Below are 15,980 nucleotides of genomic sequence, written 5' to 3' on the forward strand. Positions count from 1 at the left end.
CCATGAAGCAATACCTCAAATGAAGAGACACACACGCATTAGACTGTCCTCTCCCTAAAATCTTTCTTTGGTGCACAGACATTTAGTAGGACAACTCATCCTCCCAGAATGCAGTGTAACAAACAATACTCAACTTCCCCCAGACGATCAAGGATTTTTTTTTCCTGAGATGAAAGGAAGTTAGAACCAGCTTAACTGACCAAAGAGCTACAGTTGGTGTGCTGGACGGCATAACAGGAGAAACTAAAAGAGACAAAAAGCTTGCTCCCCAAGGATTTATTTTTTTCAGGTCTCTGCTGCAAAAATACTCAGTTTTAAAATGACATGAGGAATACAGAATTTCACAGAGGCTCCTCTACAGCTTCTCACTGCTCCTCAGTCAACACTGGGCAATGATAACCATAGCAAATACAAGGCCATGCAATATCTGCCTTTCCAACAGCAACTGATGAGAAACTGCCCTAACACTCAAAAAGACTTTGATGAAGGATCATGAGATTTATCTGTTCATCACTAAAGAGCTTTGAACCTCTTTGTTGACTGCAGTTTCCATACAACTGCATTTCAGTGGAAATACACAAAGCTGAATTGTACAATGACCATTCAAAACAATGGTCTATCATGACCATTATACATGCTACTAAGTGTTTTTTCCGAATGTTAATCTCAAGACAAGTATTCATAAAGTCTTGAAATGGAAAACATACACTGCCTTTCAGGTGATCTGGAAGCTAAAAGAAGCTTTGATGTGATGAACAAAGTTAATGTATGATTTTACTGAACAGTCTTATGGTGCATATTTTGCAATTAAAAAAAAAAGCTTAAAATCTGTTGCTGATTTTTTCTTCCCTATCAGTTTCCTCTTAGGACTGTGACTCAGTATAGCATTCTAAGCATGTTTATTTACTACATTCTCTAGACAGCACACAGACCTCCAGGAATTCGAATGCTCGGCTGACATAGAATCATGGAATGGTTAGGGTTGGAAGGGACCTCAAAGATCACCTAGTTCCAACGCCCCTGCCATGGGCAGGGACATCTTCCACCAGACCAGGTTGCTCAAAGTCTCATCCAACCTGGCCTTGAACACCTCCAGGGATGATAAAATGTATAATGAAACAGGAATTCAGGAGAAAAATTCAACCTGTTTGCCACCGCCTGCAAAGTTTGCTTTTTAAATGATCTTAGGCAGACCATCAAATGCAATGCTTTAAAACTGCAAATCCAGTGTCCAGCAGCTCTTCTTTATTAGAAAGAGTAAATTATCTATATTTGAATGCCATTATACAGAAATACAATAAATTGTTCATATGGCTTAAACCTCTCCCTACGGCAGCTATTAACAGGTAACCTAGCAAAGCATGTCCGACCAATCATCCTGTTTATCCTCCTGGAAAGAATTAAAAAGGGAACTTACACTGTACTATGTGTGAGATTAAGAGGGCAGTGCTGGTATCATTACAGGTTAGCCTTCCCTGTGCCAGGTCCTGCTTCACTTGCAATGCAAATAGGTACCTGCAAAACAAAAACAAACAAAGAGTTACACAAAACATGAGGGAAAGAGGGGAAAGTATTTCAACACCAACTCCGCTTTTGGCTGCATGCTCCTTTCACTTTTTTGGAATCTACAGAAGTGATCTGAATTTCCTAAGTTTAGAGGCTAAATAAAACATAACAGATACTGTATTATGGTCACTAGAGTCCTACATGGTCGCTGCTTTGCAGAAGTGAGATATCTCTCTTTTTCTCTCCCCCTTCCTCTCCTTGAACCAGAGCAATGAGATCTGGAAGCGATACAACAGTGGAAGCAAATGTGACAGCTATTAAGTGCTCAGCAACCACACAGCAAGCAGCACTAGATAATGGAGCTGCTTGTAACTACGAAGAAATGCAGATAAACCAGTGATTTAGAGTTATCAGTTCTTGTAGAACACAAGGAGAACGCTAAACTTCCTCCTTAGCACTCGTGCAAACGAGGAGTAAGATCTCAATCGCACAACTCTAGCTAGTTCTGACACTTTCATGGCCCCATTACTCGCACCGCCCGTGCACCAGCCATTTTTGACATCACCTCCAAACCATCTCAGCCACATAGGGTAATTCTACATCAACAGTTTAAGTGCAGAAACAACATAGGTCCATGACATTATTTCAACATTTAAATTTCTTCTAGCTTCAATGGGAATTGAAATTGCTTAGTTCCACTCAGCATCACATTCTTCCCTGGAAAAAAATCAGGTAGCAGTGGGCATTTCTGCTACAATTGTATGAAACCTGAACTGGTTAGACACCTTAACAAGCCTTCAAAATAAAAACCTGCAGGTCCTCTGGAGAACTTATACTAGGATCTCAATTCTAGGATCTCAATAGTTTTTAATAAGACTAGATTTTAATAGGTTCAGTGAAAAACTCTCAATTGAACAGTGAGTTTCTGAATGAAGAGATGTAGGTAAATTAAATGAAAAAGGCAAGCTGATTTGAGGAGTATGGAAACATACACAGCACATGAAATAATACATTGATCTAAATAATGTCCTTTTGAAACCTGCAGGCATCTGCTTACCCATACAAAATAAACCCTAGCAGAAGAATACAGCGCAAAACTGTTGCATTCCTCGCTTCTTCAAGTGATGAAGCTGTTCCCTGTGGATATGCTTTCACATCCTACACACTGCCGTGTACATATATTCAAGTTCCCTAGCATACACATTTAAAATCTAACTAAAAGAGTCATTGGGATTCAGAGACATGTCTCCAGATGCAGAAAGAGATCACCAAAAATCAATTTACAGTTCACATACTAAGCAACTGATATGCAGAATATCTATGCGGAAACAGAAATGTTTCATTAGTAACATCATGTTGTGAGTTTTCATTTATCCCTTTATTGTTTTTATTAAGTCTTTCAATTTAATATTCGTTCTTCCTACCCCACTTTTCTACTTTTCTCTGTCCAGACTAGCAAGAGATATCAATAATTTCTTTTTTTTCGATTCCATTGCTCTATTACCAAAATAAAACAAGACAGAGGTGAACACAGAGCATCACAAAGGTGGACTTGTTCTTTATAAAGCAAGTCATAAGGACACAAGAGCTCTTTGTAAAACAGGGCTTAATCTTGTGGGAAGATTGAAAATAAAAACTAATAGTGAAAATACTGAACCAAAATGGAAAAATGTAATTTAAAAATAGTAGCATTGTAGATCAGAAAGAGTTGAAAAGTTGCAGTGAAGAAATAACGCAACAAAACAATGTTTATGACCATAAAGAAAGGACCAGTTAATGAGGTAGAACCTTAATGGTCCCTCATATACATATTTAATCACAGAGAAATATGACTCCTTATGCCAATGTAGTGTGAAATTCAGACTTAAAATAAGTTTTCGAAATGCACTAAGAAGAAACACACCTTTAAGGTACTCTTTCTCCATATCTGTGTATCTTTCTCTACCTTCCTTTTACTTTTCATTTTAATTCCTCTCTTTTTCATTTCTCCATCTCTGAAGTCACACTTCCACCTGTGCAAACCTTTGTCCTTTGCATTGGCTATACGAATAGGGTCCCCCAGCTGCTGCAACTTGGCAATTCACGCAAAACAACTCTCTCCCCCACGGCACCAACATACGCCTTAGTCAGGTCACCTCCAACACCACTGCCAAATGCTCTTGGAGAACACTGTTGCCGAACTGCCTTCTCTTGGGGTGAGCAAGGCTCTCTCAGGGCCCCAAATCCAAGCAGGCAAAGGACTCCTGCACTTTGCAGAACCTCTCAGCACAGTCTGTAACTGAATCTTAGGGCCTATTTTTCAGGTGCATTCAAGGTTGGGGCAAATAACATCAAGCTAATACTAAGAGGCAGCCACTGATCCTCATCCAATCATCTCAAATTCCATGTTCTTCCCTCTGTTCACCAGAGACCGAATTAAAACAAACAAAAAAAAGAATGTAATGCAGCTACTAACCTTGTCAATTCCTCCTGCAGCTGAGCGTGGTCAGGTGGGAAGAATTTTACGACGAATTTTACAACAATGTGCTTTGGTCCTAGGGGAAAAGTCAAAGGAAGTTAGTGAACATCAGTAACATGCTGGCCAAATTTTATTACGCAGAATGATGTACAAAGGATGATTCATGGAACCTTGCAGTGCATACATACGTACATACATGCTACCCTCCTGTCCTTGGTTAGTTTTCAGGTCATTCAGAGATTGCACAATAAAATTGACGCACAATAAAACTGACGCACAATAAAAGAGCATAAATTGGTCAAGGGATACCCTGCCAAAACTGAGTCTGTTTTCAGTAATTACATCAGTTGACCCAATAAAATGGATTATGCGTATCTCTCTCTCTTTCTTCAGAACAGGAGGGAGATAAAATATACTCTATTTTTCAAGTCCACTACCAAATTACTATTTCTATTCTAACAGCAGCACATTTTTTCTGACTCTTACAACTACGACCAGTGACAATAGGACTGATGCATCTCTTGTGAGGGAGAGAGGTGCCAGAGCATACACTCAGGCTAATATGACCAGAGTGGCACCAAGGAAAACTTAATCTCAATGGCAAAGCTCAATAAACGACAAACTTTGCTGATGTTTGACAAAGAAACAAAATCACCCAAACCTTACCTGTTCACTTCTACTCTTCCTAGAGCTGACAGCTATTTACAATTTCCTGTCCTTTCCCACCACAACTTTCCCAGACAGCCCTATCACAACCGTTTTCTCCTCTTGGTCTCAGACAGTTCCAAGGCCTGCAGCAATGTCCCACACAGTTGTAATATATTTGCTAGCTCCTTCCCAGTAATAACATCCTCCTGTTCTTTTTCTTTTATCCTGATTACTGCTACCTTTCAGCAATGTAGGCTTCCTTTAATCCTTCCTTTACCGCACTGTTTTTTCTCTATAAAATTCTTCCCTCCATTGCCACCACTGCCTCTTCTAGTGACTGACTAAATCTCAGCCTCTTACTGGGTCAGCCCCTTCATACGTTCATGTGACAATTTCACATCATGCCTTTTAATGACAGATGAGAAATAAAAAGTAATCCAAACAAAATTCAGTGAAGAAAGCTGAGAAGATAAGATCCCAACTGACAGAGTCCTGATTTATTCAAGTACTCTCAGACTGACAAAACAAATGACAACAAGGAAGTACTTACTTCTAATCTGTTTCATAACAGGCTTCAAAAGATCAAGCCACACCTGAAAACAAAAGAAGGTGGTGTTATCATCTCTGAACAAACTACTGCTCGCAGAGGAGCATTTTTCATTGCACTGCTTAGATTATCGGTTACTTATTTAACTTTTCCAGTGTGGTCATCATGCTCTCCCTAATTATGAGTAATGAGTTTTCTCCCCAAAACTCTGGAAAGATGCTCAGGAAACAGCACTGTTAACAGGTTGTCACTGTGGCACAGCTTTTGAAACGGTACAAATGAGCAGAGCTGGGAAACAGCGAGGAAATCTCCTCTCCCTTACGTGTCTCAGATACCAACAATCAGCGTGTTTAGCCAGGAACCATTTGTTTTGTGGAAATAACAATTGAAACAAAGAGTTCATAAAAAGACAATCCTATACTGTCATTATGGTCCTCAATGCAATTAATCTTAAGAAAGGCAAATTGAAGGGGCTGGTGCTTGCCTTTGAGCTGGGAACGCTGGGCAAACAGAGAAACCAAAGCAACCTCCTGGTTTTGCGGACCCAACAGGAGTCCCACTGGGAGGGCTGGGCATAAATGTGGAGCTCCCTTGCTTGGCCCCATGGAGATACAGGACTCTCACCACCACCACCACCTGGGAGAGGAATGTTCCCACAGCTCGAAGGCGTGAGGCAGACACAACGCAAAGCTTGGGCAGGAGGAAGCTTACTTTATAGCTGTGTAACATTTTCTCTTTTCTATAAACCTCGGAAGCTCAGGCCAAGGCTTTCTTAATTGGGGGCAGTGTGACTTCTGCATATAGATCACTTCCATCTGTTTTTTAACAACCCGTTTTTCGGGACGGCGTGTTGATCTCTCCTTCAGCTTTCAAAAGGGAAGCAGAGGGTGGAAACATAGTTTTCAGAGCCTAAACCCTTGTTCTTTAGTCTCAGTGAGAAAAGCCTGGGCGAAGTGTTACGGTAAGCTGAGAGGCAATCACGCAGAAGGTAAAAGTCGAATGACTTGAAGGGCCTGGAGAAGTACAACAGCTGACAGTCCTCAGCCAGTGACTACCTATGCCCAAGATTTGTATTTTGTTATCTCACTAAATTGCCCAGAGCCTCCCTTGGAGACATCTGGAATTTGTGGAGGAACATCCTACAATCGTCACAAAGGTTAAAGCCATTAAAAAACAAATTAACTGAGCCTACCTCTGGAAAAAGAATATGCGTTGAAATGAATACACCTTTGACCTTTAATAATTTTGGATTATGCAGAGACTGAGACACTCAAAATAACCATCTTAGAAAATCACCTGAGAAGCCAGACAGGAACAGGCCTGTATTGCTGCTCTAACTGCTGCAATGCTGTTTGCTATTTTCATCATTACTAATATGAGTGCTTCCAATTAGCAAAGACCTCACATTCTGCCCTTTCACATTCACTAATGTTTCTCAATTGAATTCTTTTTATGTTTCTCAGCCTATGAAACTAACTTTTTTTTGAGGGCGGAGGGGGAGATAGCTAAAGAAACTTGGCTGTCCAAGAATAGGAACACAGCGTTTATCACACATTAAACTGGTTCTACACTTTTTGGCATTTCAGTAAAACTGTTTTGTTTCAGAAAGTTGGCATGTACATAATCTGCAATGAAGGTCAGGGACTTCGCAAAGTTTAGTGGAAAAAAAAAAATCTTGAATATGAAACAGCCAGTTTACAAGAATATGGGAGGAAAGTATTTTACTTGACACACACACAAAATCTTCTCTCTCTTCCCAGAGGGAGTTTCTGATACAGCATGAGCACACTAGTGCATCATTCCTTTCTCCACTTTCCCAACCATCCTACAAGCAAGTTACAACACCCTTGACTAGACTGCTGCGTACCAGAAATGTGTGTATTGAACATGTGCAGGGAGAAAGGTGGGGCAAAACAAAGACCTCACCGCTATTATCTAACCCAAGCAATCGAAACATAGGCATCATGCAACTCCACGCTATATCTAAACACAGTCAATCTGAGACTGGTTTATAAACTGGAAATGAAAAATAATGTCAGGATTCAATTAAGATTCATGTTTCCAGCTTTCTCCAGAACTACAAAGGCTAGATTATTTATTTTTTAAACAAAGTCTGGCATTCCACAATAGCGACTGTGTTGCGGCCGAGGACGGGGAAGCAAGACGCATCAATATGATGAGTAAAAAGGCTTCAGCTTTATTCTGTGATACTGCTCTTTTTATAGCATAGCTCGGTTCTGTGCACGCTTTCATGCGCTGTACTTAGCAAGCTAATTGGTCTAACACTACTGTTCACGCGACAAGCACGAGTATGATACACACCGTGATTGGATACAGATTTCTATATTTGTTACAATATTTTAATATTTTTGCAGTTAGTATGTTTTGCTCAGAATCTTGTTTTTCATAGTTTCATCCTTCTTGTTTTTTTCCCAGGGACAGTGTGTTTTTCACAGCTTCAACCTACCTTCTTATCTCAAGGACAGTGTTCTTTTTATATTCGCTGATACACATTCCTTACTGTTAACACTTGGGCTGCAACATCTCCCCCTCTTTTTTCAAAAACGGCGTGCGCTATAGCTGACAAGCGTTGGGTCATACATTGCATTAAGCATGGTCCAAAAAGCAAGAGAAAGCCTAACAACAAAAGAGGCCCCAAGCACGTTTTGATGAGATCTCTTACCCAACCATCTATTCCCCAGGAAGTCAACCATCCATTGATGCCATCTACCTCTTTCAAGGCATGTAGTTTGTCCTTTAGTTGTTTAAGTTTTCTATGCACTGACTCTCCTGGACCTGTTAAATTCATACAACACATTCCTTCGATCTCTTCGCAACCATGCCCATGGGCTAAAAGCAAATAGTCAATCGCTGCTCTGTTTTGCAATACTGCATGATTGACACTTTCTACATCTTTCGTTAATTCATCTAGAATGCTGGATGTTAAGTTTATCTCGTCACGAGCCCAACAACCTAGTTGTTTTGCTAAGGTGAGCGCTTTTGCTGCTGCTAAACCTGGGAAAAGTGTGGAGGCAGCTACTCGTCCAAATTCACTCCAAAATGTGGGATTGCCTACACTGCTACAGTCTAGATCATGTAGGCTTCTTTTTCTCCTGGTGTGATTTTCACTCCATTTTCTTAATAGGGATATATTGGGATGGAATAAGGCTAGCTGGCCTAAATAACAAGGACCTCCTTCTGGTTGTTTTGGAATGCCATTCCATGCTCTGTCTCTACAAATTAAGAAAATTCCTTCGGGCAACCTTTGAGGTTCAGTAATGTTGCTGCCATTGCAGCTCGAGTATAGAAAGCGAATTACCGATGCGCTGTCAAGATTAGAATCTAAGGTCGCCCATAGTTTCCTGTTTTTATTCAAGTTGTTTGGGTCTAATGGCAAAAATGAAAACTATCCTCCTATTTTCCCAGCGGTAGTGTTTGCATGCATACTACCAAGCAAGTCTAGTTCTTCTGGATCAGACTGGAGGGAAGCATTAAGTGCATGAATAAGCCGGCATTGTACTGCTCCGTCATACTGTTGAGGGGTCGCTCTATAGATCGTTGTGGTATTGAAGTTGCTATATGTTAGGTTAGTGGTGTTTACTAGCCCTCTAAAGGCTGCCACTTTCCATGTTGGTACTCCTATGAGACAGGTACGGAATGGGCTTCCAATACCACCCAGGGCTAGGCAGATTGATGACTGGTTTGTTTTGTTAGCAATGGTTACCCAAATGTTGTCTCTCGGGCTGATGGAGTTGATTCCATAGGTCATTTGGCACCAAACTAAGATTCCTGTTACTATAGGTATTGTCTTACCAATAAACTCCTCCATCCTTGTCATGATGTCTACACTGCTTCTGATATCTGGTACCCATCACTTGTGTCTTTTGTGCTACTTCTACAACAGTCAGTAGTTTTTGTAACCTAAAGGCTGCGTGTGCTAATATAGCTTCTTCTGCACTTTCAAAACAACGCAGTTAACCTTTGTCGTGAAGCGTTCTCTATTCTAAGCCAAGCAGCAAGCGCCTGGTATGGGTTAATATCTAAAGCGCGTCTACAATCTGCACAGCCTTGCACTGCGTCACGTTGCGATTCATGACATATGCGACTACAACCTCCACACTCTATAGTTATAGCCTGTAAATTTCTACATCTACACCTACAGTGCGTTAGCGGGTATAATTTTGCAGCTTTGCGCGTGCGTATCAGACTACGGATAAAGGCAAAATCTATCTCGTCTGGATCAGAGTCGTCTAATACGTTCTTTGGAAGATTTAGCACTTCTTCTATTCTTCTGCAGAAAGGTCCGAGTCTTTGGGAACTCCTGGATTGCCTCCGCCTTCGCCTTTCAGTTCGCGTGTTGGGGGACATCTCCCCCTCTTTTTTCAAAATGGCAGCGAGTCGCTTTACATCTTGATGGCACCGTTCAATAATAGCCTGACCCGTACTGTTGTACGGAACACCTTTTCTATGTTCAATTCCCCAATCTGCCAAAAATGCAGCACATGCTGTTCCTGCGAATGCAGGAGCATTGTCTGTTTTGATGACTTGTGGTAAGCCAAGGGCAGCAAATGCTGAAAGCCAATGTTGTTTTACACATCGGTGACGTGGATATGGCGCAGTGGACCAAAGGTGGGAAACTCAGTTACATCAGTTTGCCACACTCCTCTTGGTTGCAATCCTCGAGGGTTGGTGCCTTGCAGCGACGATGGCACGGGCTTGTGCTCGCGACAGTGCAAACTCTTTCTGAAGAGGTCGAGCAGATTGGTGAAAAAATTTGTGTGATCGATCAGTGACAGCGTTGCCCCCTTTTTTTTTTCTTGCACGAATAAAACTCTGTGTAGGAGACTGGCAATTTCAGTTACTAGCATATTGTTTTGGTACAGCCTTGCAAAAGCAGTTTCTAGTATACTACTTCCCTTTCCGAGGGCCTTACTATTTCCACTATACCCAAGATTTCGCTGAGCAGGAGGGTGTCAATCGGCAGGGTCGTTGTGGAGAAGGGAGGCAGGCACGGCACCTTCAGGGCGTCCCCTGTTTATCTACACAGTGTGCTCTGCAGCCTCCCTCAGCTCCGCTCTGAGCCATCTCTTTTCACCCTTAGCAGAGTCTACGACAAAGGTACTGACACGGCGTTGCCGCACGCGTGGCCAGTGCGTGCAACAAGGCTGCCCAGTATGTGCTCTGCCGGCTAACAGCGGTTTTTGCGAATCGCAACATGTTGTTCAATAACAATCCTCCCAGCTTCTCTTTTCAAAGTTACGTGCTTACAACTAAGTCCAGTTAGTAATTCTTTGTCATTAATTTGGTACCAGTTAATTCTTTTCCTTCCAGTAGCTACGGGTGGAATCCATACACTTTCCGATCGGAGAAAAGACACAAAGCATATATACAAGCAACTTTCACACACATAATATACCTAACAATGAGAAACATAAGAACAGTTGATATATTAACATGAAATCTTCTATTACAAGTCTGTCCATTTGAACCATTCTCTTCATTCGGTGTTTCTGTGATCTCTGCTTGCTCTGCTAATTCCTGGATCTACCCCTCTCTATCTGTAGTTTCAAAAGTCCTGGTTGGCTTTACGTTTCTTGCTGGTAACCAGTATGGACCTGTGGGAAGAACACAAACATACCCTCTTCCCCATGTAAGCAGAGGCGCAGGGCCATCCCATGAGTTGAGTCCAGCTTCTTATAACATGCTGTTGATTTTTCTGCAAAAATGGCACTGGGTTTAAAATTGTGATCCACAGCCATAGTATGTTGCCTAGAAGCAGACAAATTAAGAAAATTTAAAACATATGTGGCTTTGTCCAAGGATTCTTGCGGGGAAATATACGGAAGACTGCCCCTTTTTGTTTATCAAACATCTGTTTTAACGTTAAATGAGTTTGTTCAATAACAGCTTGTCCCATAGGTGAATGAGGGATACTGGTAGTGTGAGTCACTCTCCAATCCTGTAAAAAGGCACCATACTGGATCACTGTCTGTCCCAATTTTCTTTGGTACTCCCATGGTTTTCTTCAGTGTGAGCAGTAGCAACAACAAGGGCAGAAAACATATCAACAGTTACATGCACATATTTAGATCGATTAGACAATTGAATATAAGTAATATCAGTTTGCCATAATTCATTGGCACATAAACCTGTCGGATTTACTCCTGCTGGAGTATTTGAAGGCACAATACATTGACGGTCAGGGTAGGCACGTACAATTTGCTAAGCTTGATTTACTGTCTGACCTGACAGAGAGCATCATCTACTACCAATTGACAAACTGTAGGATTATTCATCATTTCTTGAAGCAGTACAATCCAATGATATTGTTGCGTGGGTCGTTCATTGTTAAGCACTGGAACTGAAAAGGCAAATCTAGGACAATCGTTAGGGTGCAAATAAATAAAAAAGTAAAAAGGTGAAATAACCCAATCTTCTAAATCAATTGCCATCAAATGCTAACATTCTGGAATCATAGTAGGATTTGGTACACCCGGTTGTAATGCACCCATTGGTGAAATGATTGTATTAATAGCTCTTAAATCTTTTAACATAAATCTCCATTTTCCTGATTTCTTTGGGGTAACAAATATTGGAGGGAATTATATGTCCTAATTTGAGCTGTTCATTGACTAATTTTTGAGCTCAGTCCAGTCGCTCACCTTTTAGTGGCCACTGATCGACCCAGACCAGCTTGCCAGCTTGAGTCAGGGCTGGACATCAGTGACGTGCTAAAAATTTGAGGTTAGCCTCACATTCCACTGATTCAACAAATCCCGACCTCATAATGTACATGGGACATCAAAAACATATGGTTTCAAAACAGCTTGTTTGTTACCTGGGCCTACTACTAACAAGGTCTGTGCACTCTGCTGTGGGATCTGTGTTCCACCTACTCCGATCACAGCTGCCAGGGCTTGTATCAGGCCGAGAGGGTGGCCAGTCAGGATTTTTCATTATAGATACATCAGCCCCTGTGTCAACTAGGCCAGAAAAGCCTCCCCATTAATGATTACTGTTAAAGGAGGCTGTGCAGCTGTGACTGTCTGTGTCCAAAATTCTTTTGTGATAGCAGAGTGACCTTTATTGTTGTTGTACACGCAGCTTTTATAGATTATTACTCTGGCCACGATGTGTCCATGCGGCTCTCACCCAACTGTGATTGATTACAAACAATAGTGCACGCACCTATTTTAATTTTACTATTGGCTATGCCTAAAAAGGAGCTATTTTTTACTTGCTAAACTAAACATCATTTTCTCACACACTCTATATCAACTTCCCAAACTCCTCATGTCAACTTCTCACACTCCCTGCACCAGCTGTTCACACTCCCTTTTCTTTCTCATTCTCTTTATCGGTGTTTCCCAACTTCAGAAAAGAGCACAGGCTTAAATCATCAAGGTCAAACCTCAACTGTAGCTGTGTGTATGATGCCACAACAACTCCCCCCTTTTTTGTTTTTCTGTGATCATTACTTGATTAACCGTACTCTGTACCGTCTGCTGGGAGCGTGACAATAGGCAGGGGGTGATTATTGCTATGCATAAAAGAACTACTAGCAATATAATGTCTGCTTTATTAAAGATTTTAACCATCCTGTCAATTAAGAGCATTGATAAAGCAGAAGCTGTAGCATTAATTTGTTTTGCAAGCTAACAACCCAACTTATTCAGTGTAGTTAACACCTGTGCCACTCCAACTCCTGGTGCAAATATTGAAGCTGCAATGATTTTAGCTGGTTCCCAAAATTTTGCTTTATAGTGTTTCGAGCCCACATTGTGACACGCCTTTACTAAATCTGCAATCATTTTTGCCCGATTTTTGATAAGATCAAGAGCTTGTTGGCAGTCTGTGTTAGCATTTTCAATGGCCAACTGGAATACCAACACATCTGCAGTAGCCGGATTTTCTGTTTATCTCTGAACTGCCATTTGTAGCTGATCAAAGAAATGCTCATAAGGTTCCTGTGCTCCCTGCCGAATGGAAGCAAAGGAAGCCTCCCCTGTCCCAAAAATCAGGGACACGTCTTAATGCTCTCGTAGCCAATTCAGTCAGTTGTTGGAAAGCCACTTGCTGTAACCCTGCCTGTGCCTAATTTTGACATGAGTGACATTTTATTCATCCTAAAATATTTATAGCTCTCGATTTAAGAGATTTAACACCTATAACACTTTAGCTATTGTTTCATTGGGAGATTTCCCCATCATTCTTCTTTCTTGTTTCAAAAGCATATTCTCCAAAGTACCATGTGCGTATTCTATGATTGGTTGCCCAGTAGGATTGTAAGAAATACCAGCAACATGCTCAATACTTTATGATGACAAAAATACATATGTCTGATAAGAAGTGTATGCCAAAGTTCCTGCGAGCGTAAACCACGAAGATTAACACCATTCACTGGTGGCACGATCATATTTTGACAGGTACTACACAATTGTACAATTGAGCGGGCTTACTCTCTCGTTATACCAAATTGTCACCTAATAGCATTCTGATGGTAGCAGTCATGCAAGATGTTTGCCTGCATGAGCGAGTTTGGTACCAGAGCTGCACTCGTGAGAGGCTCAGCTCGCCTGTTCCCTTCTGCTATAGGCCCTGGAAGCGTGGTGTGCGCTCGCAGATGTACAATGGAATGTGCATGTTTACGGTTTTGCAACACTGATATTAACTGTTGAAATTGCTGGAACAAAAGAGGATTAGTTATTTCCCGCGATGCCGATCGAGACGATCCAAGTTACGATGTGCTCTCTCTTGGTACAACCTGGGCCACAGGCAGCGGCCGGGCGGGGGGGGGGGGGGGGGGGGGGTCAGCCCTCCCTCGCCTCAGCCGGGCGGGGTGGCGATGACGACCCAGCAGCCCTGTGCCGCCCCCCCCTTGTTGTTGTTGCTCTTGTTGTTGTTGCCGCAGCTCCGGCCGCTCGCGCTCCGTAACCGCCGCCGCCCCCTCCCGCCGAGGGACCATCAGCCGCGAACGAACCGGCGCAGCGGGGCCCGCAGCGCGTCTCCGTCCTTTCCAGCCGCGGTTCGTTCCCGCACACGAGCGGCAGCGCCGAGGCAAACGTTGCCCGCGGCCCCGGCCGGCAGCAGCAGCGGCGTTCCCGGGGCGCCGCCGGGCGCGGTGGGCGGCGCGGCGCGGGGGTGCCGGTGTACCGACTGCGTTGGAAGAGGGGGAAAGAAATAAGTCTGTCTTTCGTTCGGGGCCCTGGATCAAAAGATTCGATGATGACTTTTCCAGGCCGGCAGCATCCTCACAGGTGGCTGCACGCCAAAGTTTAACGTCTATAGTGTCCCAAGTCCTTGTCAGGCCTCCGGTACATGGGCTGATACCCAAACCAGGAGTACCGGGAGTTTTATCAAGTTAGAACTGTTAGTAGTGCTGGTTTCTCTAGCACTTTGTCCCAGTCGCTTACCTCCTCCTGTTGAGGCAGTTGTTGCTTTTTTTTTTTTTTTTTTTTTTTTTTTTTTTTTTTTTTTCTTTTTTTGTTTTTTTGTTTTTTTGTTTTTCAGTCGCTTACTTCTTTTGCATACCCCCCTGCAATCAGGGGCCAATATCTTTTTCCAAGTTTTAGTCCACGCTCCTCTAAGAAGCTTTTCAACAACGACAATGCAACGTCCCGTTCCATCATCTCATTCCCAGGCTGTCATTGAAGCATTCCCCATCCCGATCCAGACCTTGGTCTGCCTGACTCACCGGTCAGTCCGTAGCGCTACGATTCCGCCTCTCTCGGGTCGTCCGCCTCTCGGGCTATTCCGCCTCTCTCGGGCTATCCGCCTCTCTCGGGCTATCCGCCTCTCTTGGGCGCCGGGATGGCCGTCCTCTCTCTCGTCCGCGTTGTGGTCGTTGAAAACCCTCTTGATCACGTCGGGGTCACCAGATGTTGCGGCCGAGGACGGGGAAGCAAGACGCATCAATATGATGAGTAAAAAGGCTTCAGCTTTATTCTGTGATACTGCTCTTTTTATAGCATAGCTCGGTTCTGTGCACGCTTTCATGCGCTGTACTTAGCAAGCTAATTGGTCTAACACTACTGTTCACGCGACAAGCACGAGTATGATACACACCGTGATTGGATACAGATTTCTATATTTGTTACAATATTTTAATATTTTTGCAGTTAGTATGTTTTGCTCAGAATCTTGTTTTTCATAGTTTCATCCTTCTTGTTTTTTTCCCAGGGACAGTGTGTTTTTCACAGCTTCAACCTACCTTCTTATCTCAAGGACAGTGTTCTTTTTATATTCGCTGATACACATTCCTTACTGTTAACACTTGGGCTGCAACACGACTGGATTTCAGCAGCTGGAGAACTGGGGAAAGACATCGAGTGTGATGAAACTCCGTGAAACACCAGGCTTAGCAACAGTGCCTCGTTTCTCCTTGTCCCAGCAGGAAGCACAGCCTTCAGACCCTCCATGTTCATCTCCCATGCAGATCTTGTCTGCTACAAGCATGGCATGCTTGAATGTATACAGCTGCCAGGCATCTTGACATACAACTGTCAATATGTCAGGTATGAGGTCTGGAGCCTTGCACATTGAAACAAATACAGCTGAACTGTTAATATATGACTTCACATTTATATGATTACAAATAACACTCTAAATATTTATTTTTCCTTTTACATCGTACTCTACATTGGAAAAGCAACTCATTCTCTTCAGATGATATGAATATAAACTATGCATGTGTGTTTTATTTCGCAGACACACCATTAACTGACTTTTTTTTTATTTGCACAATGCTTAAGTTCTGCATTACAGCTGTTACGAAGCTCAGAAAGTTTTAAATCCCACAGGAACATTCGCCTCAACTGCACC

The 15,980-nt window shown here is 42.5% G+C and overlaps 1 protein-coding gene across 3 annotated transcripts in view; it reads right to left on the reverse strand.

Annotated features, from left to right (window-relative positions):
* The window catches only part of FARP1 (FERM, ARH/RhoGEF and pleckstrin domain protein 1), a 183,250-nt gene that overhangs the window by 62,367 nt on the left and 104,903 nt on the right, over positions 1-15,980 (reverse strand). For all 3 annotated transcript variants that reach the window (XM_086611160.1, XM_086611151.1, XM_086611142.1), the window contains 3 exons: positions 5,163-5,205; positions 3,962-4,040; positions 1,418-1,515 (listed from right to left, as the gene is read on the reverse strand). In XM_086611160.1, the coding sequence (XP_086467286.1) occupies positions 1,418-1,515; positions 3,962-4,040; positions 5,163-5,205 (220 nt within the window). The remainder of the gene's footprint in view (positions 1-1,417; positions 1,516-3,961; positions 4,041-5,162; positions 5,206-15,980) is intronic.

The sequence above is a fragment of the Tauraco erythrolophus genome, chromosome 1 (assembly GCF_009769465.1).
Source record: "Tauraco erythrolophus isolate bTauEry1 chromosome 1, bTauEry1.pri, whole genome shotgun sequence".
Taxonomy (NCBI): Eukaryota; Metazoa; Chordata; class Aves; order Musophagiformes; family Musophagidae; genus Tauraco; species Tauraco erythrolophus.